The following is a 27,427-nucleotide window of genomic DNA, read 5'->3' on the forward strand; positions in this document are numbered from 1 at the left end:
GATCAAACTCGCAATATTTTAATCAGAACCAAATTGTTCCGTTTTGTAGTATAGCTTGAGATCTGAAGCCGCTTGATACAATGACTATACATGATTCTAGAGCAGGCCTGTACAAACTTCATTGCACCAAAGGATTTTGGGAGGTCTGCAAAAAATGCAGAGGAAAACATTTTCAAAAATCCGCAAGTTGTGCAGTTCTGTTCTAGAGGAACAATGATGACACACGTTATTTACTTCCTGACATATACACACATATATTACAGTAGAAATGATGTCAGGTGTCATATATATATATATATATAATATATATACACACGTACACACATATAAACAGATAGGCAGACAGACAGATACAGTAAGCATATAGCTGAGGAAATTTGTTTTGTTTGATTATGCATTTTTGTTACAAGGGTTTTGTTTTCCTTTTTTTTTTCCTGATAGAGTGGATTTGGGAGGGAGAGAAAATAAATTTCTATTCATTAATTTTTTTTTAAATAGTGGGTAATTTTTTTGGGGGTGCTACAGATGTGGAATGTTGCATTTATTTTCAGATGAGGTCATTATACAGTTAATTTTGCTTAATTTTTTTGTTTGTTTCAAAAGAGTTCTCATGGAGTGGGGATAATTAGGAAATGTTTGCAATGTTTTTGTCAAGACAAAACATGTCAACAAAAACTATAAAAATGGAAGGAGTAAGGAAGACAGTCAAGGTTTGGACAAGATGGTACATGCAACAATAAAGAAGTAGAAAAATATAGGACTTGTTTTGAGGTACAGTAAGTAAATTAATCTAAAATTTGGGAAGATGAATAACAGTATCATTAACAGAACTACATAAGTAAGGAGGGGACATGTCTTAGTATTTTATTTTAGGCAAGTTGAGCTTGAGATAAGGATAGAATAGACTGTTAGAAACTGGGACTAGATTTCAGGGATGAATTTAGGACTAGGAATATATATTTGGAAGCCTTCTCCATAGAAGTGATATCTGAAACCAAGGGAAGGAGTGTGATCAACAAGAGACAGAGAAAAGCATAAGAACAAAGACAACAATGAAGAATAACATTTAGGAAATGGGAAGTAGAATTTTTTTCAGTCATTTTTCAGTTATGTCTGACTCTTCATGACCCTATTTGTTTTTTTGTTTTGTTTTTTGCAAAGTTACTGGATTGGTCAGCCATTTCCTTCTCCAGCTCATTTTACAGATGAGGAATTGAAGCAAACAGGGTTAAGTGACTTGCCCAGAGTCACAGATTTGATCTCATGACTCCAGGCCCAGGGCTCTATCCACCGTACTACCTGGCTTCCCCTGCGGAACAGGGAGGTGGACTAGGAAGCAAAACAGGAGAGGTCAACTAAGGGAGGAGGAGGAAATTGTATAACATCATGAAAGCCTAAGGCCTTGGTCAGGATTAAGATGCAGAGCCAATGAAGAAAGTGTTAGAGAAGTAGGAAGAAAAAACAGTGAAAGTGGTAGCTACAAAGAAATGTGAGGAGAAATTATTCAGAAGTCAGAGCTAGATTTAAATCCTGGAAACTGGCCTAAATAAGATGGATTTTTTCCCTTCTGGGTACTACTCTGTGCTAACATAACACAGCTTATAAATTGTCATGGGACTAAAAAGATAGACAGTAGGTAGAGACATGGTGTCAGTATGGGAAATAGGTGAAATACTGGATTGCCTCCGGTCTATGATTTGAAAAATGTCCAGAATTCTATTCCCTCTCCCCCCCCCCACATGTCACCTATCAGCCTGGTATGGCGTCTAAAATTCCCACTATCAAAATGGTTCCTAAGCATTGTCTCTAGTGTTTCCAAATGCTAGAATGCAAATATGTTCCATTGAAAAGATAGCATGTCACTCTGTTGGTAGCCATTACCCAGAAGATTCAACTGACAGAATGGTGTGAAGGGCAGGTCAATTTTGATGAATGAAGAAGGAACCCAGGAGTTGTGCTACACATCGATAATCCCTGCTACTGAGGGAGGCTGAGGCTGCTGTATCATGGGAGTTTGTGAGTATTGACGTAGAACAGCCATCTGGGTGTCCACAGTGAGTTCAGCACAAATATGATGAGCTTCCTCTCATAAGCACAGGGGCTCCAGAATGCTTAAGAAAGGGTGACTCTGCCTGGGTTAAGAGATGTGCTGATTAGTATGGGAATTGGGCTCAGCAGTGGTCATTATGCTTCCAGACCAAGTAAGGTAGGGAGATCCAGTTTCAAAAAAATATAAAAAAACAAACAAACATGTAGAATATGGAGCACTGTCCCAGAAAGCAGGCCTTGTTGAGGCACATGGATCTTAAGGTGAAGGACAAGATAAGGTTCTTAGTGCTGGGGAAGGGCACCATAATGTCATATATGGGGGGGCAGGGGAAGAGAAACAGAGATAAACCACTGAATGCATAATTTTGCCTTGGGTATACTGTGATTTGGTAAAAGTTACAAAATCAAGGCTATCCACCCCTTTTACTTTGCGAAGGCGTTTCCATTTTTTTTTTCTTTTTAATCCATCATTTGCATAGAGCTCTGTTTCTACTGGTAAGAACTAACTAAAAATGGAATGGTTGCATCTATGTGCTTTGAACTCAACCGAGGTGTTTATCAGTCAAAGAATTAGAAATAACAATGTATAGAACCTGTATTGTATACCCACAGTGCAAAGAATTACTGTTTTGCCTTTCAGAAATGGAATAATCATCTGAAGGAGACTTAGTGGACCTTTAAAAATAGTACTTCTTCTTAGGTTCATACAATTCAAAATTCCACAGAAAGAATGTATAAGTAAAATGCTGCCAAAGCCATCATCACGGAGACAAGCCCAAAGAACATTCCTTCTTTAGGAATCCAGGGGCTTTCATCTTTGTTATAACACTTGCTTCAACAGAATCATTTTAAAGGTAGAATTAAGGCCCTTCTTTGCAGCCAGTAATATTTAACCTCAGTGTGCTTGGCAGGGTGATATAAGTCTTTATTAGGTTTGCTTCCTATTTTCTATGGTTCTAAACCACTGCAGTAAATTTATTTTGGGAAATTTAATTAAGAATTCATTCTTATGTTATCTCAGTGCCTTTAAGAGTTCTTTCTCCTGGTTGTTTCTAAAGTGGTATGTTCTACTAGACTTTATCATCAGTGAATTTGAGAGATTACCTTCAATTTAGAGAAATGAAGAAAATGAAGCCCAGCTAGGTGGCACTATGGATAAAGCACTGAATCTTGAGTCAGGAAGACAAGCTTCAAACCAGAAACATACATTCTTTTGACCCTGCCTCAATTTCCTCACCTGTGAGATGAGGATAATAATAGCACCTAGCTTCTTGGGCTGTTGGGAGGATAAGATGAGGTAATATTTGTAAAGTATTTTGCAAACTTTAAAGCACGACATAAATGCTAGCTAGTATTAGCAAATGATATGTCATCTATCACAAGCTAGTTAGAGACATCAATTCATAGATCATAATATTCTGTAGTGGAAGAGATATTAGAGGCCATCTAGGTCAGACTCCTCATTATATAGTGGAGGAGGCTGAGTCGGTGTCTCGTTCAAGGTCACAAAGGTAGTACTGGTATCCAAATCAGGCGTGTTCTTTGACTCCAAATCCGAAGCTCACTTTATTGCCTTCTGTTCAAAATGTACCTATTAATGGCCCTTGTTAATAAGCCATTAAATGACCATGTGAGGAGCTAGGGATACAACAATAAAAATGAAAGCAGTTCCTGCCCAACCTTACATTCTGGGGGGTTGTGGAAGAGGGAAGGAAACAATATATACACAGATGAATAAATCTCTCTCTCTCTCTCTCTCTCTCTCTCTCTCTCTCTCTCTCTCTCTAATTAATATAAAGTAAATGGTGGGGGGAGGTGCATGTTAATAATCTATAGGACCAGGAAAAACTTTGTAGAGGAGCTGGCACTTAAACTAACTAGAGCTATGAATTCCAAAAGGTGGAACTGAGGGGGAAAGTATTTCAGGCTTGGGAGATTGCCTATATAAAAGTGCAGAGGTGGAATGTGGAATATCCAGTACAGCAAAAAGCAAGCATACCAGGAATGGTGAACCAAGTCTACTGGCTACCAACCCAGGAAACTCTACTAATCATACCACTGACCTGCTTTTTAACCTAATTTGCAGATGGCTAGATGGGTGGGATATGGGACGGCTAGGTGGTGCAGTGGATAGAGCACTGGACCTGGAGTCAGGAAGATCTGAGTTTAGACATACACTAGCTGTATGACCCTGGGAAAGTAACTTAACCCCTATTTGCTTTAGTTCCATAAAATCCATAAAATGGGAACACATTGGAGAAGGAAATAGAAAACCATTCTAGTATCTTTGTCAAAAAAAACACAAACCCATCGACAATGCCCATGCGGTCATGTAGAGTCAGATACAATGGAAAGACTGAATGCCCAGTAACAACAAAAAAGAGGTAGCATGTTGGTGCAGTTCAGCGATTCTCAAAGTGTGGTCTGAGGATGTTTGGAGGGCTCCAACACCTTTCATGGGGTCATCAAGGTCAAAACTATTATAATAACAATACTGGCATATTATTTGCCTATTAAACTAATCCTCCCTTTTCCAACTACATATCTGTGTGAAGCTAGATTTTCTTCTTGTCTTCAATGAAGTTAAGTCAAAAAAAAAAATGAAATGCAGGAGATATGAAAATCAAGTTGTCTTCATTTGAGCTGGACACTGAAGTGATTTACAAAAATATGTAAAATGATGCTACTCTTCTCGCTAATTATTTTTTGTTTTTAAAAATAATTATTTTCATATTTTTAAATTGTTGCTCAGTTGTTTTCAGTCATGTCTGACTTTTTGTGACCCTGTTTGATGTTTTCTTGGCAAAGATACTGGAGTGGTTTGCCATTTTCTTTTCCAGCTCATTTTACAGATGAATAAACTAAGGCAAACAGGGTTAAGTGACTTGTCTAAGGTCACACAGTTTGTAATTGTCCGAGGCCCAGATTTGAACTCTGAATCTACCCAATTACAGGCCTGGCATTCTATCTACTGCACCACCTAGCTGCTTTTATCTTCTGATTAAAAAAAAATGTTTTTATGTTAACATGTAAATGGGTTTGCTATTATTTTAAAATGAATGAGTAAATCTTTTAAAATGTATTAATTTCAATTTCTAATATGGTAAATATCAATAGATATAACCCACATAAACTAAAGCTCTTTAGGTTCCTGAATAAATTTTATGAGTATAAAGGGGTTCTGAGAACCATTGGCATAGTGGATACAGAGTTAGCCTCAGGTCATGAAAACCTAGTGTGACAGGTGAAATACGAACTAACTGAGGAAACAAAGGTCCAAACTTCCAAGCATATCAATTTGTTAAGTAATGCATGCCAACTGCATAACAAATCAGGACCAGGCCATCTCATCTTGGCCATAGGGGGAGACAGATTTTTGTGCATTAAAAGAAAACAATTAACAGGATATAAATCAGCATACAAGATTAGATAATTTGATTTCTAATTGGAGAAAAGATGATGGATTTTCCAAGTTGGGAGGGGGAAAGAGTGAGTTTCTGTTGAGTTGGGAAGGGGAGAACGAGTTTTGAGGTCTTTCCTGTCCCAGAATTGGGAGATACTGATTAAATGAATCCACCAGAATTTTATGAACCAATAGACAGCTCAGACTATCTATTTCCCCATGAATGATCTGTAGAAGAACAACAAGACGGAGGAAAATACATCAATATTCATGAGACAGAATCTGATTGGTTCTCTTGATTCTCACATCCAACCAACTTCATTTTGTAACACGCCTTCATTTTATTTCTTCATTAGGTTCTAGTCCTGTTCTGAATAAATATTGGCTTTATGACCCTGGGCAACTCAACTTCCCAGAGCTCTAGCCCAGTAGCATCAAATTCAAATAGAAATGAGGGCCCAACATATTCGTATATTCCTTTTTAAATTAATTGTGTTACATATTTCCCAATTATGTTTCAATCTGGCTCCTGCCTTACTGTGAGGTGCTGTGGGCCATATGCTGGGGTCCTACTCCCCTCCTTGTTTGACATCTCTGCTCTAAGCCAATCCTAAGATTCTGAGTTGCAGAGAAGTTATACAGACCTGCATTAGTAGAATGAGTTTCCTCCTTAGGGATTTTTGTGTATCAGTGAAATCACAGGCCTGCTGCTTATCCCTACTGTTATGGAATTTTTAGTGTAGAGAAGTAATAAGCATGTCACGGTGGAAAGCACAGGGTTCAAGTCCTGGCTCTGGAGCTAACACTGATTTTCCCCATGCAAAGTTGTTTTATTTCTCTTCCTCATTTGTAAAACAGGGTGGTTGGACTAAAAGCCTTTACAATCCCTCCTGACTCTAAAGCCTATAAATCTATAGGAAAATATCTTTTTCTTCTTAAATTCTTAAATTCTTCTTAAATTCTTAAAAATTCTTTGAAGTCTGAGTGCTTCTTCATCTACAAATGTAGACACAATGCACTTTAAATATTTTTTCAACCTACTAAAGATTAAGGTAAATGCAGTGTCCTGAATCAGCATATTTCAAATTACAGCTTTTGTCCACATTTGGCAACTTTCATCCCATGAAGTCCCTTCATTTTCCTTTCTGGGGTGGGGATAATGCCAGCCAAGATTATATAAGGCCTTTTATTTGGCCAGATCTGAATGTGCTTTACCCACCCCAAGACAAACTGGCTCCTGGCTGTTGGATGGCTCAGTAGCTTTCTGTTTTCTGTGTGACACGTCTTACTCACATACATGCTTCACTGGTCACTCGGTGCTGAATGGGGAAATGATTCTGTTGTACATGTGGTATTTTTTAACTACAAAAATAAACTGTAACCCCAAATAGACCATCTAAGTGCCACCTGCATTTCCCACTTTATATTAAGGAACTGTTTACATCCACAAATAACCAAATGCAGATAGAAATAAAGTGTTCCAAATAGGAAAGTTGCATGGGATAGAAGGATATCATCTTTTATGAAAAAGTTACACTATAAATTGTTTCCTAACACTGTGTGCAGGTTCAATTCTGGACTACGACTTTCAGTTTATAGAAGATGCTGAAAATATTTTACATACCAATCAGTGTTTAGCCTAGCATAAGACATAGAGCAGTAATTATTGACCCAGGCACTAAACTTACCTACCAAAATCATATATGTCAGCAATAGGAGGAAACAGCACTAGGGAAATTCAACTTTTAAAAAAATCCTTTAGAAAATAAGCATACTTTAGGTGTTTTGTAGTTCAAGGCACAGCTGATGCTTACTTATTCAATCAAGATTGTTAATTATTAATCCAGAAAGCTAACTCATGTGTAAGGGTGACTCTAATAATTAATTGTGTTTCAAAGGGGAAGAAGACAGTATTGATCACCTCTCATCAGAAGGCATAGCTTTCTGATGCCAATTTAGGAGGCTTTTCAAAATATTAGCATAATCAATTAAGGCTTTCCAATGAGAAGAAACTCGCCTTCATACTCAACTTAAACCTGATTTCTTTCAAACAGAGCCAGCCCAAACATGCCAACACAATATAAATATAGGGGTACTTACAAATCAAAGACTAAGTAATGGAACCCTTCTTCCGATATGCTGTCATGGAGTCGCACTGTCAGGAAGAAAAGGAGAAAGAGGTTTATCATTACTTGTCAATGAGACCATCATTATTGCAAGTCAGAAATCATCTTTGCCTCCTCCTTTTCCTTCACTCCATGTAATTAATCTGTTACCAACTTGATGACTCTTTCTTCAAAATGCCCCTTCCCCACGCCACCTCCAATTTGCCTCTATTTTTACCATCCCCACCACGATGATGCGAGTCTAGGCCACAGTCATGTCACAATTGGATTATTATAATAGCTTTGTAGCTCTGAAGCAACCTCTTCAAGCTGCTGCTTCAAACTATCTGCACACCACCACCATTTCACTGTTCCTAAAACATTTTGTTCATCTCATTCCCTGCTGAAGAATGGTCATTTGCCATTGCCATCTGTGTAAAGTCTGTATCACTGTGCCTGGTTTTGAAGGTCTTGTCACAGTCCGTCCCTGGCTGATCCAAATGATATCTCACTATCTCAATGCAGTTCAATTCAACGATCATTTATCAAGGAACTACTAGATGCCAGGTAACGTTCTAGGTCCTAGGGATAGAAAGACAAGGGCAAAATCTTCTGTATATGCAAGAAGCTTGCATTCTGTTGGGCACACAGTATTTTCATAAACAAACAAATAAATAAATAAATGCAAAGTAAATAGGGGAGGAAAGGAACAGGCATTTATTATGTACCTACTGTGTACCAGGCACTATGCTAAGTGCTTTATGAATATTATCTCACTGGATTCTCACAATAACTTTCTAAGATAGGTGCAATTATTACACCCATTTTATATTGAGGAAATGGAGGCAGACAGAGGTTAAGTGACTTATCCAGGATCACACAGCTAGGAAACACATGAGGCTATATTTGAACTCAGGTCTTTCTGATTCCAGGCCCAAAATCCTATCCCAGGGGTGGAGAACCTGTGGCCTTCTAGTCCTTGGATGTGGCCTTTTGAGTGAGTCCAAGTTTTGCAGAACAAATCCTTTTATTAAGGAGATTGAGTCTATCCACTGTCCCACAAAGTGACCTTTTAAAATGAATTTTAAAAAATGAATATAGAGTGAGTGAGAGCACTAACAATCAGATAAACCGAGATAGACCTCTTGTGCCTCCTATACGCGAGGCGCCACACTGAGCACTTCACAAATAGGATCACATTTGGTGCTCACAGGGTTATCCCTGTGAAGTAAGAGCCAAGTGACACTTGTTTCCTAACAGAAAACAATAATTAAGCCATTGTTTGAAAGTGTATAGATGAGGGTTATTATTGGCAACTTAAAGTGACAGTAGGTCAGTTTTTCTGCCTTTTTACAACTGATATATCAAGTTCGTGTCTAGAGCAGAGCTGGGTACTTAGTCATCAAAGAGACATTTAAATGGAATTAAATAATTTCATAAGGGTGACTCAGTAAACTAAGTTAAGGTAGGTGAAGGGTAAAATGACATAAGATACAGGTGTGCATTTACCTTAAGGAAAACTAAACTAAGAAATTCTAGGCTTCTAAAATAGATGAATATTCCCTTTACAAATGATTTATTCCAAAAGGCTTTTAACTAATATTATATTACAAAAATGATATTTCCGTCCAACTCAGGGACGTACCTACTATATGGCTAAAAAACTTGCTCAATCTTTCATTTGGAGAGCGTATTTTCTCTGGTTTAGAATTTGGATCTGGTTGGGTTAAAGGTATTGTCAATATTGTTTGTCCTTCATTTTCAAAGTGGACCAAAACCTCAGGGGGTGATTTCTTGATTTCATAAGAATTCGATATAAGTGAAGGAGAGTTGCACAAAGTTGTCTGAAGACAAAATCAGGACTTGTGATGGCTTAGGATGAAGTGGATGACCTTGGTGACTTGATGTCTGACCAAGCTCTAAGCATTTCACAGAGTCTACTGAAGCTGCCTTCATGGCCGTTGGAACAAATTGCTCTCATCTACCCATTCTGCCTGAGGGAGTCTTTACATGCTTGGGGCAGACATCTTCCTGACTCACTGATTGGTTTGAGGCCTCTCAGTTACCCTCAATCTGGTTTGGCTTATCTGTCAAGAAGGTTTTACCAGAGTGTGGCCACTGCACTGGTTACAGCTTCTTGGAGCCACAGGTGAGAGTTGGAGGACCTGCTGGATACCAAAGTTGCATGAGCAGCCTTGAAAAGGACTCAGCAAGTTCTCATACCAGAGGTGCTGGTCTTCCCTGAACACCCCATATGCTCCTTAACAATGATAAAAATAACACTTACATAGGATTTTATAATTTACAAAGTGTTTTCCACTCAAAACCTTGTGAGGTAGGCAGTGAGATTAAGATTTATACCCAACAATGATATCACAAATGAAGGCCAGATTTATGCTGGATAGCAATCCCATAATAGGCATTGAAGTCCATGGCCACATAGCTCTGTTGGAATGGGGCCTTGAATCAAGGTCTCCTAGTTCAAATGTTCTTTTTACTATATCATGCTGCTTAAGCTAACAACCAAATTAAGTGAATGCCTGTGCCTAATTCTCCATTCAACTTTAGAGCACAGTGAAGCACCCTTAGGCATTGGACAGAGGTGAAAAAAAAATCTTTCTTCACATCTGCCCTGATCCTCTTCCAGAGCGAGACTATTTGGGAATTGTTTTGTCTTTGTGATTCTTTCCTACGTATTTATAAAGTTGTATGTCATTCAAGGAATATATGAAGTGTGACCAGCTACAATCAATGTGCCTGCTGCCTTTTATTTGGCATATGGAAGGTGATGAGTGGTTATAAACTGGGCCATGTTTCAATGTCTTTCAACTTGGAACAATAATATTTTCTAGGTTACTTGATCAGACTTTGGCTAGAAGCTATGGTGAATATACCAGCTTAACAGTTATGACAGGTGTCAATCAAATCATCAATTAATTCTTGTCAGTTCAACAAGCATTTATTAAATACTTCCTATGTGCCAGGCACTATGCTAAACTCTGGGAATAAAAGAAAGGCAAAGAACAGTCCTTAGTTTCAATGCTTTCATAGTCTAATGGTGGAGATGATGTGTCAACAACTGTGTATAAACATATATACAGAATAAATTGAAGCTAGTCTTAGAGGGAGGCATTAGAATTAAAGAGATTTGGGAAAGACTTCATGTAGAAAGGAGGATTTTAGGTGGGACTGAGAAAGCCAGGGAAGCCAGGAGTAAGAAACTGACTTAGTTAAGCGATTTAGTTATTCAAGTGACCCAATCCATAATCCAGTCACTAAGCAGCCGAGCATGAAAGTTTGCTTTAGCGAAATGTCTCCTATACAGTAGATACTTACCAAATATCTACTGAATTGAAGTGAATGGAATTAATCTAAATTTCTACAAGAGCTTGAATTTCAATATCTCTTACCAGGAAGAAATTCTATCAAAGTTGGTTTAAATTAGAAAGGCTCCTCGTGGAGGGGAAAACAAAATAAAATGAAGTCCTCTCATCTCTTAATTTGTATAATCAACATTTATCTTTGAGAATTATTGCTTTTGTTGTTTAACTATGATAGTACAAACATGTATGTATATCATTATTTTGGGAAATTAGTAATTTAAGGGATTTAAAGTGTTTTTGCCTTCTATTTCTACAATACTGATTCAAATATATTCAAAATGAATATTGACTTGCTTTAGGAGAAAAAAAATAATTCTTATAATTTACTAGGACAGTAATAAAATACTAATAAGAATTTTCTAAAGAACTAATTATCACTTCATGTTCTAAGACATCAATGTGCTATTAGTTATATAACTTATCAAAGAGCCATCACTTTTCTTTTTCTGTCCTGTTAATCAGTATTAACTCTGCCAGGGACATTAGGTAAAGGAAGAAAATCATTTATTTTCATCAAGATGGAAATGTCTATATGGGTAGAGAATATTTTAAGAGAGGAAAAACCTATAAGTAGACTTGCAAACACAGTCTGTGGATAACTAGAAAGTCAAAATGTCATTGTTACAGATAAAATAATAGTACATTTGGAAAGTACTGACTCCAAAACAAATCTTATAAGTTTAGTGGTTTTTCAGTAAAGCATAATAAGAGCAGATGAAAGAATAATGTAAAAATGATGAGATAATGAAAAACAATGCTGAATAAAATGCATCCTAACTCAAATAGAAAAAAAAAATACAGAGGCAGCTAGGTGGCCCAGTGGATAGAGTACCGGTCCTGGATTCAGGTGGACCTAAGTTCAAATCCAGTAGCAGACACTTGACACTTACTAGCTATGTGGCCCTGGGCAAGTCACTTAACCCCAATTGCCTAAGGGGGGAAAAATGCAAAAACACCACTATGTTAGAGTAGAGTGAGGACTAGATTTTGAGTGAAATTATTTAAGTCCAAATTCCACCTCTGCTACTTCTTGTCTGACTTAGGGCAAATCAATTCAAAGTTTTAGGTCTCAGTTTGCCCATGGTTGGACTATGTAAACTCTATTGATTCTTCTATTTCTAAATCCTATGGAATCCTATGGAATAGCAATTAACATCTATACTAAAAAATGTCTACATCAGCTGAGAAAGAAAGCACTTAACCAAACTTCTTTTATAAGAAAGGAACCAAACCATTTAGGGATCAAGCTGAGAAAGAAAACCACTAATTGATCTCACTAATTACATTGACGCAAACATTAAAAAAAAATCCTAGCAAAAATACTACAAACATAGTAGGAGTATGTGAGGTTCATACAGGGAGAGAAAAAAGAATTCTGAACCTTATTGGAAGTAAAATATTAAACATTAAAATAATTATCTATATTTCTCAAACATATTGAGAAGAAGAATACATAAAAATGAAGAGGAGAGGCAGCATAGATAGTGTTTCCCAAATATGATGCAATTTATCTTTACACTAAATGGGCTAGAACCTATAGAAAGCTTCTCATTCAGTGGCAACAAATTTTATACATCATTGCTTTACCTAGAAGCTATGCCTGTCCTAAAAAAACCCAAAGATCTTTGGGCTTCCATAGTTATTCCCCAGCTATGCTGAAATAAATATTTTGAGCTGTTAGAGAGAGTTGAAATACAATTCTCAAAAATCAATTTCTCCATTTCAGTATCTACTGATGAAAAGAATGTGCCAATTATTAGTCTAGCTGACAATTTATTTGTGTCTTTGGTCATCAAAACATGTCCAAAGGATTCATATCTAACTACTTGGCTGTCTCTAAGAAAGATACTAAATCAAATAGTTTCTGAGAATATAAAAAAGCATTACAGAACCTTAAGGTTAAATTCTCAGGAACAGATAAACTTTCTATATTTCCTGACTTATTTTCCATCTCATTTTCACTTTTCATAATGGTTTCATGTTTTGAGCTTATAAGAACTTTCAAGCCAGTGAAAGCCATCCTAGTTAGCTCAGCTCCTTTGTCTGCCATCTGTAAAATTCTCAGGGTCAACAGGTAAAATAGGGAAGAAAAAAAAATGTGGGTTTGGGTGACCTTTTACCTTCCCTTTTGTACATTCTCCCATGTCATCATGTTGCTCTCTGGCTTCCCAGACTCCCCAATTGATATATCCTCCTTAGCCTGATCCAGGATCCTAAAGCTAGTCCTGTCTTCTCTTCCCTAACCAGTTAACTTTCTAGGAATAAAGGTCTCTGATAAACTGATTTTCAGTGACATGTTCATGACACCTTATGTGTTACCCAGCCCTGAAATATATTTGCATTTCAAAAGAGGGCTTCCAGAGCCAACAAAGCTTTTATTTCCTTTTACTGAGATACCTAAAGGATAACCACATTTGCAAGTCACATTACTAGGCACAACCTCACTTGCTGTATAAGAGAGTTGGGATCACCTCCAAGTTTAGCTCTACATGCTATAAGCAAGTTACTCAACTTCCATGGACTTTGTGTGTGCTCTTCTTTAGTAAAATAAAGAGATTGACTGAATGATCTCTAAGGTTTCTTTCAGTTCTAAAATTCTGCAATTCTATAAACATAAACTTGTTTGTCAAATTGGAAAAAAAAATGCTTCCATTTCTTGGGGCCACCTCACTTACCTTTATGCGTAAATCTAATTGTATAATGTTTATATCATTATGAAATGCAGGATTCAAAACTTATTTATTGGATGCCTCACAAGCAGCCTTGCCAAAGGGATTTCAATAACAGATACGTCTTCTGGAAAGCTCTTTCATCCCTGCAAGAGGCTTTTAAGATGCAAGTTAGCTTTACTAGGTTTCAGGCAATTCTTAAATATTTACTTTGAAGATCTATTATTTCTACAACATTAGCCCATCCTCTGTAGAGGCATATTGCAACTTTTCTGAGCATTTGTAGATTGTCTTCATGAGCTGGCTGATTCTCAGGTGACACATACACACGCCACCAATGCAGCCGTGCATTTGTTCTAATTCTTTCCAGTTTAACAAGATCTGCCAGAATTTGATCTCCTCTGGCACAAGCTGCTAGAACCCACAGTCGCTTCCTCATCTCTAAGGAAAAGAACTTATTTACAACCACCAATTAGATTTTTATTTTTAAGACTGTGGTCATGGGTTGTCAAAGGAACACAGGATCATAAGTCTTGAACTTCTCACCCTACCAAGATACATCCACCTCTGTGACCTTCTCCCATTGGATGATCCCTTTGACCTTGAGGCCTCCTCCTCTGACTGATGAGTTAATTCTAAGACCTCCATTTTGAGGAACTACTAGGCCATCTAATGTTTGTGACTTGGTTACTTTCCAAGGGGTGATCATGACTTTCCTGAACCTCTGAACTTCTCCATTCCCCTCACCCCTGTTTTTACGTGGTTTCTTCCTCCAATTAGAATGTAAGCTACTTGAAGAAGTCAGAGACACTCTTTCTTTATGTTTGTATTCCCAGTATTTACAATCAGGCAGGGAAAATAGTAAGTGTTTAAAAAATGTTTGTTGACTATTTAGAAGGGATATTAAGAGTATTCTAGTTCAACCTTCTTCATTGTGGTACAGGAGTGATCCCGATGGTTCTTGAAGCTTATGGCAGAAGGGGTCCTTGAGGAAGGCTTGCCCCATTGGCTAGAGACCCTAGACAATAGTCACACAGAAGGGGCAGGAATAGATTGGCTGCAATCTGCATCCCTGGCTTGAAGGCACGCATATCAGTGATGTATGTACCAGGCATCTAGATGACTTAGCCCTAGTAACAAGTAGTGACAAACGAAATCCATTTTTTAACTGATAATTCACTTACAAAGGCCACTAGGTGGCGCAGTGGATAGAGTGCTGGGCCCAGAGCAAGGAATTCCCATGTTCATGAGTTCAAATCTGTCCTTGGACACTTATTAACTGTGTGACCCTGGGTCAATCCCTTAACCCTGTTTGCCTCAGTTTCCTCATCTATAAAATGAGCTGGAGAAGGAAATGGCAAACCACACCAGTATCTCTGCCAAGAAAACTCCAAATGGAGTCACAAAGACTCAGTCGTGACTGAAAAACTTCTGAATAACAATCCATTTACAATTTAGAGGCTAGACCTAAATGTCTTGACTTGGGCTATATTATATCACAATTTTTTTTTCTTCCATAACAGAAACTCCATTTTAGAAGAAAAATAAATAAATGGAGAAAAATGATATAGAGAGGTAGCAGAATTCTCCCAAACAGAATTCAGTCTATTATTGAAGGACAGGGTTGCCGATGTTATCATAAGGTCAATAAAGAAATTCATACAGAACACATTGTACTAAGTGCCCATAATAGCTGTCTGCCAGGGCTTACCAATATTCCAGTTACAAAAAGAGGTAGTTTTCTCTTTTTTTAGCTTCCCTATGTACAAGGACAGAAAAATTTGGATTTGGTTCATAGTTGCAATGCAAATATGCTAGCTTGTAAATAAGATTCTTTTTATAGTCCCATCAGTAGTTAATTACAGTTCACAGCTACTGTAGACTTCAGCCAGGCCAGGCTACATCCAACCTGCCAAGCCTCTCCCTAAAGTTGAATGCCAAGACTGTGCTCATTATAAATCCAAAGTTTTCCTCTCTCCCTTTTTGTTAGTCCAAAGACACTTTCAACAACCAGATGTCATCACTCTAGAGAGAAATAGCTCAACCTGGACTTCATGTGGCATTTGTGTACATAGATGGTCATCTCTAGAGAGAAATTACTTCAAATGGCAAATGATAAAAAAAAATATTTTGAGATCTAGGATAAAAATCAAGCTAACTCTTGCAGAAAAGATGGAACCAAGTGTGAAGGAGACTTACTGTTATAGGAGAAAAACTCTCCGTTAGAACTGCTGAATGTAGTGTACAAAAAAAAAGCCACTAAAGCTACCTGTAGTTTTTTTATAAAATGAAAAGCATTCATCTAGATTAAGTCCTCGGGGACAAAAAAAAAATGAAGCCACTCTCTTCAAGGATGCATTACTGCAACATAATAAATTGAGAGGCATCTTGGCTGATCCTCAGAATCAGGAACATTTGAGTTCAAATGCTGCCTCCAGTACATACTGACTGAGGGAGGGGGTATACAGCTCTGGTGGGACTTCCCACTCTGGAAATCCTAAATAAAGAATCAAAGGTCTAGGCTATCGCCCTATCCCATACCTACCCTAGCCTAGATAGAGAAATAGACAGACAGACAGATAGATAGATAGATAGATAGATAGATAGATAGATAGATAGATAGATAGACAGATAAACAGAGATAAACAATATAGACAGAAAGGAGGGATAGATGATAGGTGAAGTGGATTTTACTTCATATGAAACATCCTGAATGTAATCTCATAAGTCATTCAGTATTTACATAATTCACAAATTAAAACACTGCTGTAACATAAATTTTCCAATGGCAATTTTTTCCCCACAGTTCCCTAATTAGTCAGTAAAACCTTTTCTTGCCCCTCAACATGATGTTTTCCTGTCTGAACTGGGAAAGTTCAGGGGCATTCTAAGAATGGCAACCAATCTGAAATTTCACAGACTGATGCCAACTACGTTAAACTAGTTACACTTAGGTACAGATGGAGAGGGAAGGCAGGTGGTGCAGTGAAAACAACAACGGGTCTGGAATCAGGAAGAGTCCTCTTCCTGAGTTCAAATCTGCTCTCAGACACTTATTAGCTGTGTGACCCTGGGCAAGTCACTTTGCCCTGTTTGCCTCAGTTTCCTCATCTGTAAAAGGAGCTGGAGAAGGAGACGACCACTCCAGTGTCTCTGCCGAGAAACCCCCAAATGCAGTCATGAAGAGTCAGACATGACTGAAATGACTGAACAACAACAACAGCACAGACAGAGAATCTTAGTCTAATTTTAGTTATTTAACATATAACTGCTAAAGTTAGGTAAGGCATTTGTGTTCTGTTGGGGGATTTAAGATTTTTAGCAATCTACACCATAATATGATCCTAACCTTGTCTTACTTTGTTTTCATTAGATTCAATGATTTTTTTTTTAGGCAATTGGGGTTAAGTGACTTGCCCAGGGTCACACAGCTAGTAAGTGTCAAGTGTCTGGTCTGAGGCTGGATTTGAACTCAGGTCCTCCTGACTTCAGGGAGGCCACTGCGCCACCTAGCTGCCCCCGATTCAATGATTTCAAATATAATTTTCTTAATATGGAAAGAGAGGTGTGAAAAGTTAACTAACTTCTACATCAGAAAGTAAAAAAGTTTATTTTTTTAAAAAAGTTCATTAAAAAAAACACGCACATTAGGGGCAGCTAGGTGGCGCAGTGGATAAAGCACTGTCCCTGGAGTCAGGAGGACCTGACTTCAAATCCAGCCTCAGACCAGACACTTGACACTTACTAGCTGTGTGACCCTGGGCAAGTCGCTTAACCCCAATTGCCTCACTCCCCCCCAAAAAAAAATAAACACATTAACTGGTGGTGGCAACAAAATCAAACCAATCATCCTCTTAAAATCAATTAGCTAACACTGTAACATACTTTAAAAGAAACTGTTAAGTTTTGTATTTAGAAAAGATGGTAAAGTGATCAGATGTTTTGAAATAAACAGATCAATATGGTACAACCATGAATTTATCTAGAAGAAAAAAAGATCATTACACTAGGCTCCAAATCCACTCCTACAGCCCAAACAGAAGTCCGCCTATTTAGTTTTAGGTGTCTCTATTCCCTATTCCCAGACCAGAATTACCAGCTGTCAGCATTTCCCATTTAGTTTTCAGAGAGCTTGTAACACTTAGTACCCAGAGAACTCATAATGTACTATAGGGTATGCAAGTGGCCTTTCTTGGCTGTTCCAAGACAGACTTTCTGATGGGTAGCCAATGATTGCTCAGGAGTCCACATTACTCCAAGCAGCTTCTGAAAGGCTGTTTATGACCCCATGGACCATATCATGCCAATACTATCCAAGGGGTTTCTTGGCAAAGCTACTGGAGTGATCTGCCATTTCCTTCTCCAGTGGACTAAGGCAAACAGAGGGTAAGTGAGTTGCCCAAGGTCACATAGCTAATTAGTGTCCGGTCTGACTCTAGGCCAAGTGCTTTATCTACCGAGCCATCTAGCTGCCCCTCTAGTATGTTAAGTGCTACAAATGAATGTGGAAGATAATCAAAGAAATGTAAATAAGGACCTGTTCCGGGATTGTGGAGAGCTCACCCATCCACTAAGTATACAAGAAGCAGAAAGCAGATGGGATGATCTACATGTTATTCTACTGGACATTAAACATCTACTCGGAAAAAAATTGGCTGGAGATGGCAAAATATAATCTCTTATTTGACACGGATAAGTGTACAGAAAATTTTATTTAATAGTATGGCTGTGAACATCTAATGAGATAACGACAGTGCCTGGCTTATAGTAGCAGCTTAATAAAAAATAAAAATATAATAAAATTAATAAAATTCTCCTCTCCTCATCCTACCCTTTAAGTCTTCTCTATTGTCTTTAAATCTTATTGTATTTACCTTCAACAAGCATGATACTGATGTAAAGAGTACCTCAAATGTTAGAGAAAAATGGTTATGGTTTCTCTGGAAACAAAAAAGCCAATATTTAGCCTTCTGAATGATTTTTAGGTTGGTTTTTCCATGAACTTATTTCTATCTATTTTGTAACACAGTTTTCAGTGTCAAAATCTTCCCGATGCCTGTTTAATGTTTATAATACTAATTTCATATATTTCTACAAGTGGTTCCAACCTTCCCTCCTTTCTCTTCTTTCTAACCACTGTTGTTATTTATCCCATTGTCCAACAAAATTATTTCTGACTCAAACACTGGTTAAACAGCATGCTTACTATAATAGTGAGTCAAGAACAGAATACAGAAATGAATGGAATCCTATGATTGTTAAGAACTGTTTTTAAAAAATGGCTGCTGACAACAAATTCCAACAGTAACTGTGAATAACATGCTGACTTCCACTCTTACTCTAGGCATGGAAGATGTCAAAATGTCCATAAAATATCCTTTGCATATGCCATGGATCCTTTGCTTTGTCATAATATAACAAATAGCCAGGCATTCTGAGCATGTGCGATGTACAGCTTTAATGGTACAGTGGCACAGACATCTGGGATATGACTGTCAATTCTGCTATGCTATAGCTTAGCATAGAGATCTGGACAGGCTTGCAATGAATCCATGCTTAATACTGCTTAAGCAAAAACTAGCAAGTAATTCCAAAGAGAAGTGATTTGTAAAATGATCAACTTCAGGCAATATATCAGATTTATAAATGTATCAATCAGTTTTAAATTGATTTTTGTGGGGATAAAACTAAGATGAGATCATAAACATCACCAAGGAAGTAAATTATGACTTTCATTGTGTAGTATTTGAAAAGAAAAGTATGTACCTTTTTATATTAATTTATACTTGTTAAATGAATTTAATATATTTATGTTTGTGTAGATTTGTTTCAGCAATAATTGTTTCAATATTATTTGCAGTATTGGTCACAAAAGGCCATAGACTATGTTTAAGATGCATTTTTTAAGAGTTATCTCTAAAGATTACGTAGAAAGATGAAAGGCTTCTATCCATGAAATGGGAGTTAGTGTTCATTCAGTCCAGAACATACCACTAAACATTAAATACATGGTCCATTTCAGTTTTTAAACTGTGTATTTCTGTCTTTAGAGATAACACACTTTTCCAATGGAGATAAGCTCTACAACACACCTGACTGGCCTGAGTACAAATGCTGTGCAGAGAGTTAAGTTCTTCTTTTTAAAAATTACAGTTTAAATTAAGGCAAATTCATGCAGGATATTTTATTGTTGCCACTGTTTTTGCTAAAAAACAATTATGAATTCGATTAAATAAAGCTTAAAATCCATAGGCTGGGTAAGACAAGCACACAAGTATGTAACATCGAAAGGCTACTGAATCTGGTATCATAAATACAAAGCATAATTTGATGAGTACCACTAGACAAGGATAAATAGGCTCTGGTAATTCAAAGCCATCTCTCAATACTCAACTTTCACATTTCTTGACCCCTATTCAGCAATTGACATGGCCATGACTTGCTCTTCATAGATACTCTCTCCTCCTGAGTTTTCGTGAAACTTTTCTCTCTTGGTTCTCCTCCTAGCTTTTTGATCCACTCATTCTCAATCTCTTTGGCTGGATCTTCATCCATGTTATGCTCATGAACTGTGGGTATATTCTAGGACTTTAAAACTCTCTCCCTCTTTCTTTCCCTTTCCCTCTCTCTGCCTTCTTCTCCTGGACTCTGCTTCCTTCCTCTACTGTTTTCTATATTCTCTCACTAGGTAATCTCATCAACTCCCAAGAATTCAATCATTATCTCTATGCAGATGAATCCTACATTTATATATCTGGTTTTAGTTTCTCTCCTAGACAGCTAGTGGCACACAAAGTGCTAGACCTGGAGTCAGGAAGACTCATCTTCCTGAGTTCAAACCTGACCTCAGATACTTACTAGCTATGCGTTCCTGGGCAAGTCACTTAACCCTGTTTCCCTCAGTTTCCTTATCTGTTAAATGAGCTGGAGAAGGAAACGAAAAGGCAAACCATTCTAGTATCTTTGCCATCCGAAATGGGGTCATGAAGTCGGATATGACTGAAAAGTTACTTAAGTCTCTGTCCTGCGCTCCACATCCCACATTACCAATTGCCTACTGGGCATTTTAACTGGATTAGTTACCTCATACTCAAAATGCCCAAAATAGAACTCATTATTATGACTTAAAGGGAAGAGGGGAATGGAATAAGCACTCGGGTATCGGGCCAAGTGCTTTCTTACAAATACTATCTCACTTGATCCTGAAAGCAACCCTGAAAGGTAGGCGTGATTATGATCCTTATTTTGTAGTTAAGGAAACTAAGGCAAACAGAGGTTGTGGCCTGCTTAGGGTCATACTCCTAGTAAGTGACTAAGGCCAGAGTTGAATTCAAGTCTTCTTGACTAAGTCCAGCGTTGTATGAACTGTACCGCTTAGCTGTCCTGATTCCTACTCCTTCTCCTGAATTTTCCAGGTAATATTAAGAAAACCAGATTCACAACCTGCACATGGTCCTTGACTCCTCATTCTCACTCACCTGCCATACATTGTAACATTTCTCTCCTTTTTATTTCTACATCTTTCCTATCTCTCACCTTCTCTACACTCAAAGAGCTAATACTCTTGTTCAGGTCCTCAACATCTCTCATCCGAATTGCTGTAATAGTTTTTTTTACCGGTATTCTTGTCTTAAGCATCCCCCACTCCCACCACCCCAGTGCAGTCCATTTTCCACAGTGCTTCCAAAATGATTTTCCTAAAGTACAGACCTACATATCACCACCCACTCCAACTCCACAGACTCCAGTGAGTCTCTGTACTTTTTTATTGAGTCATTTAGTCATGTCTGACTTTTCATGACCCTATTTGGGGTTTTCTTTATAAAGATACTGGAATGGTTTGTCATTTCCTTCTTTACCTCATTTTACAGATGGGGAAATTGAGGTAAACCAGGTTAAGTGACTTGTCCAGGGTCACACAGCAAATAAACATCTGAGAACAGATTTGAACTCAGGAACATGGGTCTTTCTGACTCTAGGTCCAGCACTCTACCCACTATGCCACCTAGCTGCCCCCTCTGTATTCTTTAGACCATCTATAAGGTCTTCTATTTGATATTTAAAGCTCTTCATAATGTGGTCCCTTCTTATGTTTCCAGATTTCTTACACATTATTCTTATCCATGTACCACATGATATAGTTACACTAACTTATTCTTCAAAGGTGATGCTTCATCTCTTTATATTCACTGTCTTTCCTCTTAGAATCCTTGACTTCTTTCAAAACTCATCTCATCTATTATTCTCTTCACTATGCCATGCAGTCTTCTTTGCTGGAGCTATTTCCTGGCCCCTTGGCGTGGGAGGAACCTTTCCTGGCTCCCCTCCCCAGGTGCTAGAACTTTTTCTTTTAAGATTATCTTGTATTTGAGGATATATTATTGGTACTGATGTAAGTAAGCAACTGTCTCCTTTATTAAAATGTAAGTTCCTTGAGAGCAAGGAGTGATTTTCTTTTTCTTTCAATTCTTAGTCCCTGGCATTAAGCTTATACACAATAGTTCTTAAATGTTTATTAATTAACTGACTGATTGATTCAGCGGAAGGCAAGATTACATTTCCTTGGGCGAATCATGAACCAATTTCCTACTATTGGCCAGGCACTGTGATAGACACTTTACAATTATTTTCTCATTTGATCTTTATAACAACCTCAGAAGGGAGGTGCTTTTATTATCCTCATTTTACAGATGAGGAAACTGAGGCATGTAAAGATAAAGTGACTTAACCAAGGACACAAACCTGGTTAAGTGCCTGAAATTAGATTTGAACTCAGATCTTGAGTCCCAGGTCCAGAGCTCTATTGATTATGCTACATGGATGACCCTAGAATGGAGTACAGACAGACTGAAAGTAGAAGACAATGGACTTTTGTAGTCTGGGACATTTAAGAAGAAAGATATGCTAGGAAGTGCGTGGTGAAGGGCTGGAGCTCAGAAGACAAAATAACTGTGGATGTATAAATCTAGTAGTTGATATGATTACTAAAGCAAAGAGTATAATGAAAGAAAAAAGGAGGACCTATAAAAGCACCCTGGGATACCCACACTAATGGGGCCAGGAAATAGCTCCAACAAAGAAGACTGCGTGGCATAGTGAAAAGAATAATAGCACCTGGGTTCAAATCCTGCCTTAGTCACTTCACCACTTTTGTAACCATGGATAAATCATTTAACCTCTATTAATCTCAGTCTCCTCATGTGAAAAATGAGCTGGATTGGACTGGGTAGTTTGAGGGACTTTCTGCCTTTTTACAGCCCTAAATCTCCTATGACTAAAAAGAAGCAATTGGATGTGTAAGAGGATTACCAGGAGAGACCAGTCACTTAACTCAAGGGAGAAAAAAAGTATTCCAGAGGAAAGGGTAGTCAACGGGACTGAAAGCCAAGGATGATAAGGAATGGGAAAAGACCACAGGATTTAGCAATTAAGTTGCTGCAGATTGAGGCTGTTAAAAGCCTCACGGGCATGTAATTCTCACAGGAGAATGAATCATCAGTTAACAGCTTCCTGAGGTATACCAAAATTCCTAATAAAACTTCCAATTAAAAATGCTTCATGTTCCACTGATTCACAAGGGTAGGTTTCAATTAGCATTGTTAAAGAAAATGATCACATCTACTTTCTGAAATTGATGCAAAATTAATTTGAAAAAATCACTGATTTAAAATGTGTAACGCTAACTTCATAAAATATTTTTTTCTAGAAAATTTTTAACTGAATTGAATCTGACAATTAAGTTGAATTCCTTTCATTTACATTAAGATGACCCTAAAGAATACCTAAGAAACCTGGCTGAGACTGTTAAGCTCATGAGAGCAAGCTGCCATTCTTAAAACAATCATTCACCTGTGATTATGAAAAGGGTTTTCTCTTGCTAATTTTTATGCCTTACATTTCCTATATTTAAAGAGTGTGCCTACAGGATTATTCAAACTAATTAGGAATATGGCAGTCTTCAGTACAATCACTGACACATACAACACTTTCAGGGTTATAAAGGACACTAGGTACATTATCTCCTTTGATCCTCACAACAATACTGTGAAATAGGCACTGCAAATACTGTTATCCTCATTTGACAATTGAGGAAACTGAGGCTGGGAGAGGCTAAACTGTCTTGTCTAAAGTCACATATGTAGCAAGACATTAAATATAATAAAATACAAACATTGTTATATATTCACAGAGGGATACAGAAAGAGACTGGAACTCTGATTTTAACTGTTCTGATATCCTAGAACCAGAGGGTAAAACAGAAATGGAAAGAATCCACCAATCACCTCCTGACAGAGATTCCAAAATGAAAATCCCCAGGAATATTATTGCCAAATTCCAGAGCTTGCAGGTCAAGGAGAAAGCAGGATGATTTCAGAAAAAAACAGATGCAAAGTGAAGTGAGTAGAACCAGGAGAACAACGTACACAGTAATAGCAATATTGCACAATGATCAATTGTGACCTAAGATAATTCTAAGGGACTCATGGTGAAACATGCTATCCATCTCCAGAGAAAGAGCTGATGGAGTCTGAACGCAGATCAAAGCAGACTTTTTTTAAGTTTCTTTTTTTCTTGGTTTTGTTTTTGTTGTTCTTCTGTGTGTTTTCTTACACAACATGACTAATATGGAAATATGTTTTGCATGACTGCACATTATAATTTTATATCAAATGGTTTGTCTTCTTCATGAAGGGGGAAAGAGAGGTAGAGGGAGAATCTGGTACTCAAAATTTTTAAGAACAAATGTTAAAACATTTTACATGTAATTGGAAAAAGACAAAATACTTTTTTAAAAGACAAAAAAAAAGCACTAAATGAAGGTTTCAGTTGGATTTGTATAACATAAACTACCCCAGCTGATCCTGGGAATAATTTGGGATCCTTAGAGTCATGTGCAGCCCATGCTACAATTACAAAAATGGGGCAGACTAGCAGAGTGAAGAAAGAGGAGATGGAGGAGGGCTTAATATAAACTTGAGTAACAATAATATAAACTAATAATAATAATAACAAACTTCCCTGGGTCCTCAGTTCTTTTCTGGGTCAAATAATAGGCAAGAATGTGTCTTTTTCTGTTTCTCACCTTCCTCACCACTTCTTTTTAAAACAAAGCAAAAATGAAAACATTTAATGAGCAGCAAACTCATACAAAGCACAATCCTAGGAATTACTTTGGATAAAGATGTGAAAGATTACTTTTGTACTCACAGATTTTAAAATATGTTTGGGGAGAAAATGTCCCTTCTGCTCCCCCCAAATTGCATTTCTGTTTTATTTTTCCACTCACTCTATCCATTTCCTATTGATTAGCAATCCATTGTTTCAAAGCAGTGGACCTGGAGCAGAGATGGCTTGGCAATGGAGGTAGGAGATACTGAGGAGAAAGGAAGGTGAAGGAGAATTCCACCGCTGAATCCATTTGGAACCAGGAACACTGGAGATTACTTTATAAATAGTAGTGTTTAGTGTAAATAAACTCTTCAAGTTTGCGTTGTGGTATATCTTCTTTATTTATTTTAGGGACTAGACCTGTATGGGATTTCACTAAAGTAGAGAAGAGGAGGGTAGGGAAACTCACTTTAGGAATACAAATTAAGTAAATGTATTTTATACATTTTGTATAAAATCATAATATAATTTTATACAAATATATAATATTTAACATTATCAATTATATTATTAATAATTAAATTGTATATGATAATTATAATAATATAGTTATAACATACATACAATATATTATATTATAGATGGCATATAATATGACCAAAAGTGTGTAAAATTATTATAATTATATTAATAATTATTAATATTAAATAATAAAATATAATGTATAAAATTATACATTTATATATAAAATGTACTAAGTATTTGCTCTGTATTTGCTTAATTCCCTATGCTTAATCAGTGCTTGGGGCACTAATGTTAAGTATGCTGCCCAAGGCGACATAACCAACTTGGATCCAAAACGAAATTTGACTCATCTCTGGTTTTCCTGATTTAGAGATCAGCTCACTCTTCTCTACCCAGAAGAATCAGATTCACATATTCACAGCCTGGAGGCAGCATAACTCCTCCCTGTGGCCCTAAGCAGATTAAAATGTAATTGGCAAATGTTTAACAAAATGAATAAAAATGAAATAAAACAAAGACAAAGTTAATTTGTGTTTCTCTAAATCAATATGTGACCCCTAGGGATTTGTTACTATTCGTGTTTGAAACCTGCACTACACCCTGCTGTCTCTCTTATCATCATCTATATAGACTAGGCTAACTAAATTAATAGAACTAGAGAGAGAACCTCTAGCATGTTTGGTGGATTCTCCACAAAATATTTATAGAAAGACATGAACAAGAATCAAATACTTTATAAATATCAATAAATCCATGACTTCCCTGATGGGTATACTCCAGCCAGTGGTACAGATTACCACTCATTTACAATTTCTTCTCTTGTGCAGCAAGGTTCCTCCATGTCTTCCCTCCAGCCCTCCAATAAAGATTCCTCCAAATGCTCCAAAGGCCACCACAACCCTTCTGCCATGTCGTTTCGTATTCTCAAGGTACCAGTCCAGCTTTGGGGCTGTTTTACATGCTATTTTCTACTTTCAACACGTGAATTGCCTACTTCCTTTTCCCAACATATACTGCCTCCATGACATAATTTCTGTCACTTCTGAAGTTCACTTTTGGTTGGTTGCTAATAGGGTATGCCTCAGTCTGTTTATTATCATGCCTTATCTCTTCATTGCCTTGCAATTTACATTCTTTTGAGGATTATGGAATTCTATGATTTGAAATGCTATAGCATGATAAAAAAAAGGCTGTTGGTGTTTTTAAAAAAAATAAGAAAATAGATTTTTTTTTTAGTGGGGTAGATATTGTTTTGTTTTTGTTTTGGATTAGGGAGTAGCTTTGGATTGCTGAAAATACAACAAATTTTCCTAAATGTAGTTATGGCCTTGGCTCACTCTTTATCCACAGCATCTGCCTAAGGTGCTTGTACTTGTAGAGTAACTCAAGTACAAATGGATACTTGGCCTGTCTATCCAATTTCTCATTATAATCTAGATAACAGGCATTCATCAATCCATTTGTTTTTTCCCATAGGGGTTTTAGGCTATAATATCCTGATTAGTTATAAAGCACATTAATAATCAAATAATCAATAAACATTCATCTCCAGTCTTCTTGATCTATATCTTGCCACTGGACCCAGATGGCTCTGGAGGAGAAAGTGAGGTTGGTGACTTTGCACAGCCTCATCACTTAAATCCAATTCACTTGCATGTCATGGCATCACCTCCCTCATGCTATGGTCCTCTTCAAGAACAAAAAACAAACAATAACAACAACAACAGCCATTCATTAAGTGTCAGGCACTGTGCTAAGTTCTGGGGATACAAAAAGAGGCAAAAGACAGTCTTACCCTTGTGAAGCTTACAATCTAATAGGGGAGACAAAATTCAAACAAATAAAAGTAAGCTGTTGGTGTTGTTGTCCTGTTGTTTCAGTCACATCTGACTCTTTGTGACCCTATTTGGGGTTTTCTTGGCAAAGATACTGGAGTGGTTTGCCATTTCCTTCTCCTGCTCATTTTACAGGTGAGGAAACTAAGTGACTTGACCAGGGTCACACAGCTTGTAAGTGTGTGAAGCCACATTTGAACTCAAGAAGATGAGTCTTTCTAACTCCAGGCATGAGTAGCGGCATCCAAAAACATTAATTACCTGGTGATGAGTTCTCTGGTAATTACCCTATCCAATGTTAGCCAGGCAGGCTAGGCCTCAGATGACAGATATGCAGTACACAGAATGA

General features: G+C 37.4%; 1 protein-coding gene across 7 annotated transcripts in view; it reads right to left on the reverse strand.

Moving 5' to 3' along the window:
• CAMK2D (calcium/calmodulin dependent protein kinase II delta) overlaps window positions 1-27,427 on the reverse strand; it is a 344,903-nt gene that overhangs the window by 146,743 nt on the left and 170,733 nt on the right. For all 7 annotated transcript variants that reach the window (XM_021001407.2, XM_021001404.2, XM_021001414.2 and 4 more), the window contains exon 4: window positions 7,553-7,607. In XM_021001407.2, the coding sequence (XP_020857066.1) occupies window positions 7,553-7,607 (55 nt within the window). The remainder of the gene's footprint in view (window positions 1-7,552; window positions 7,608-27,427) is intronic.

The sequence above is a fragment of the Phascolarctos cinereus genome, unplaced genomic scaffold (assembly GCF_003287225.1).
Source record: "Phascolarctos cinereus isolate Bilbo 61053 unplaced genomic scaffold, phaCin_HiC Scaffold_9;HRSCAF=440, whole genome shotgun sequence".
NCBI classification, from domain to species: Eukaryota; Metazoa; Chordata; class Mammalia; order Diprotodontia; family Phascolarctidae; genus Phascolarctos; species Phascolarctos cinereus.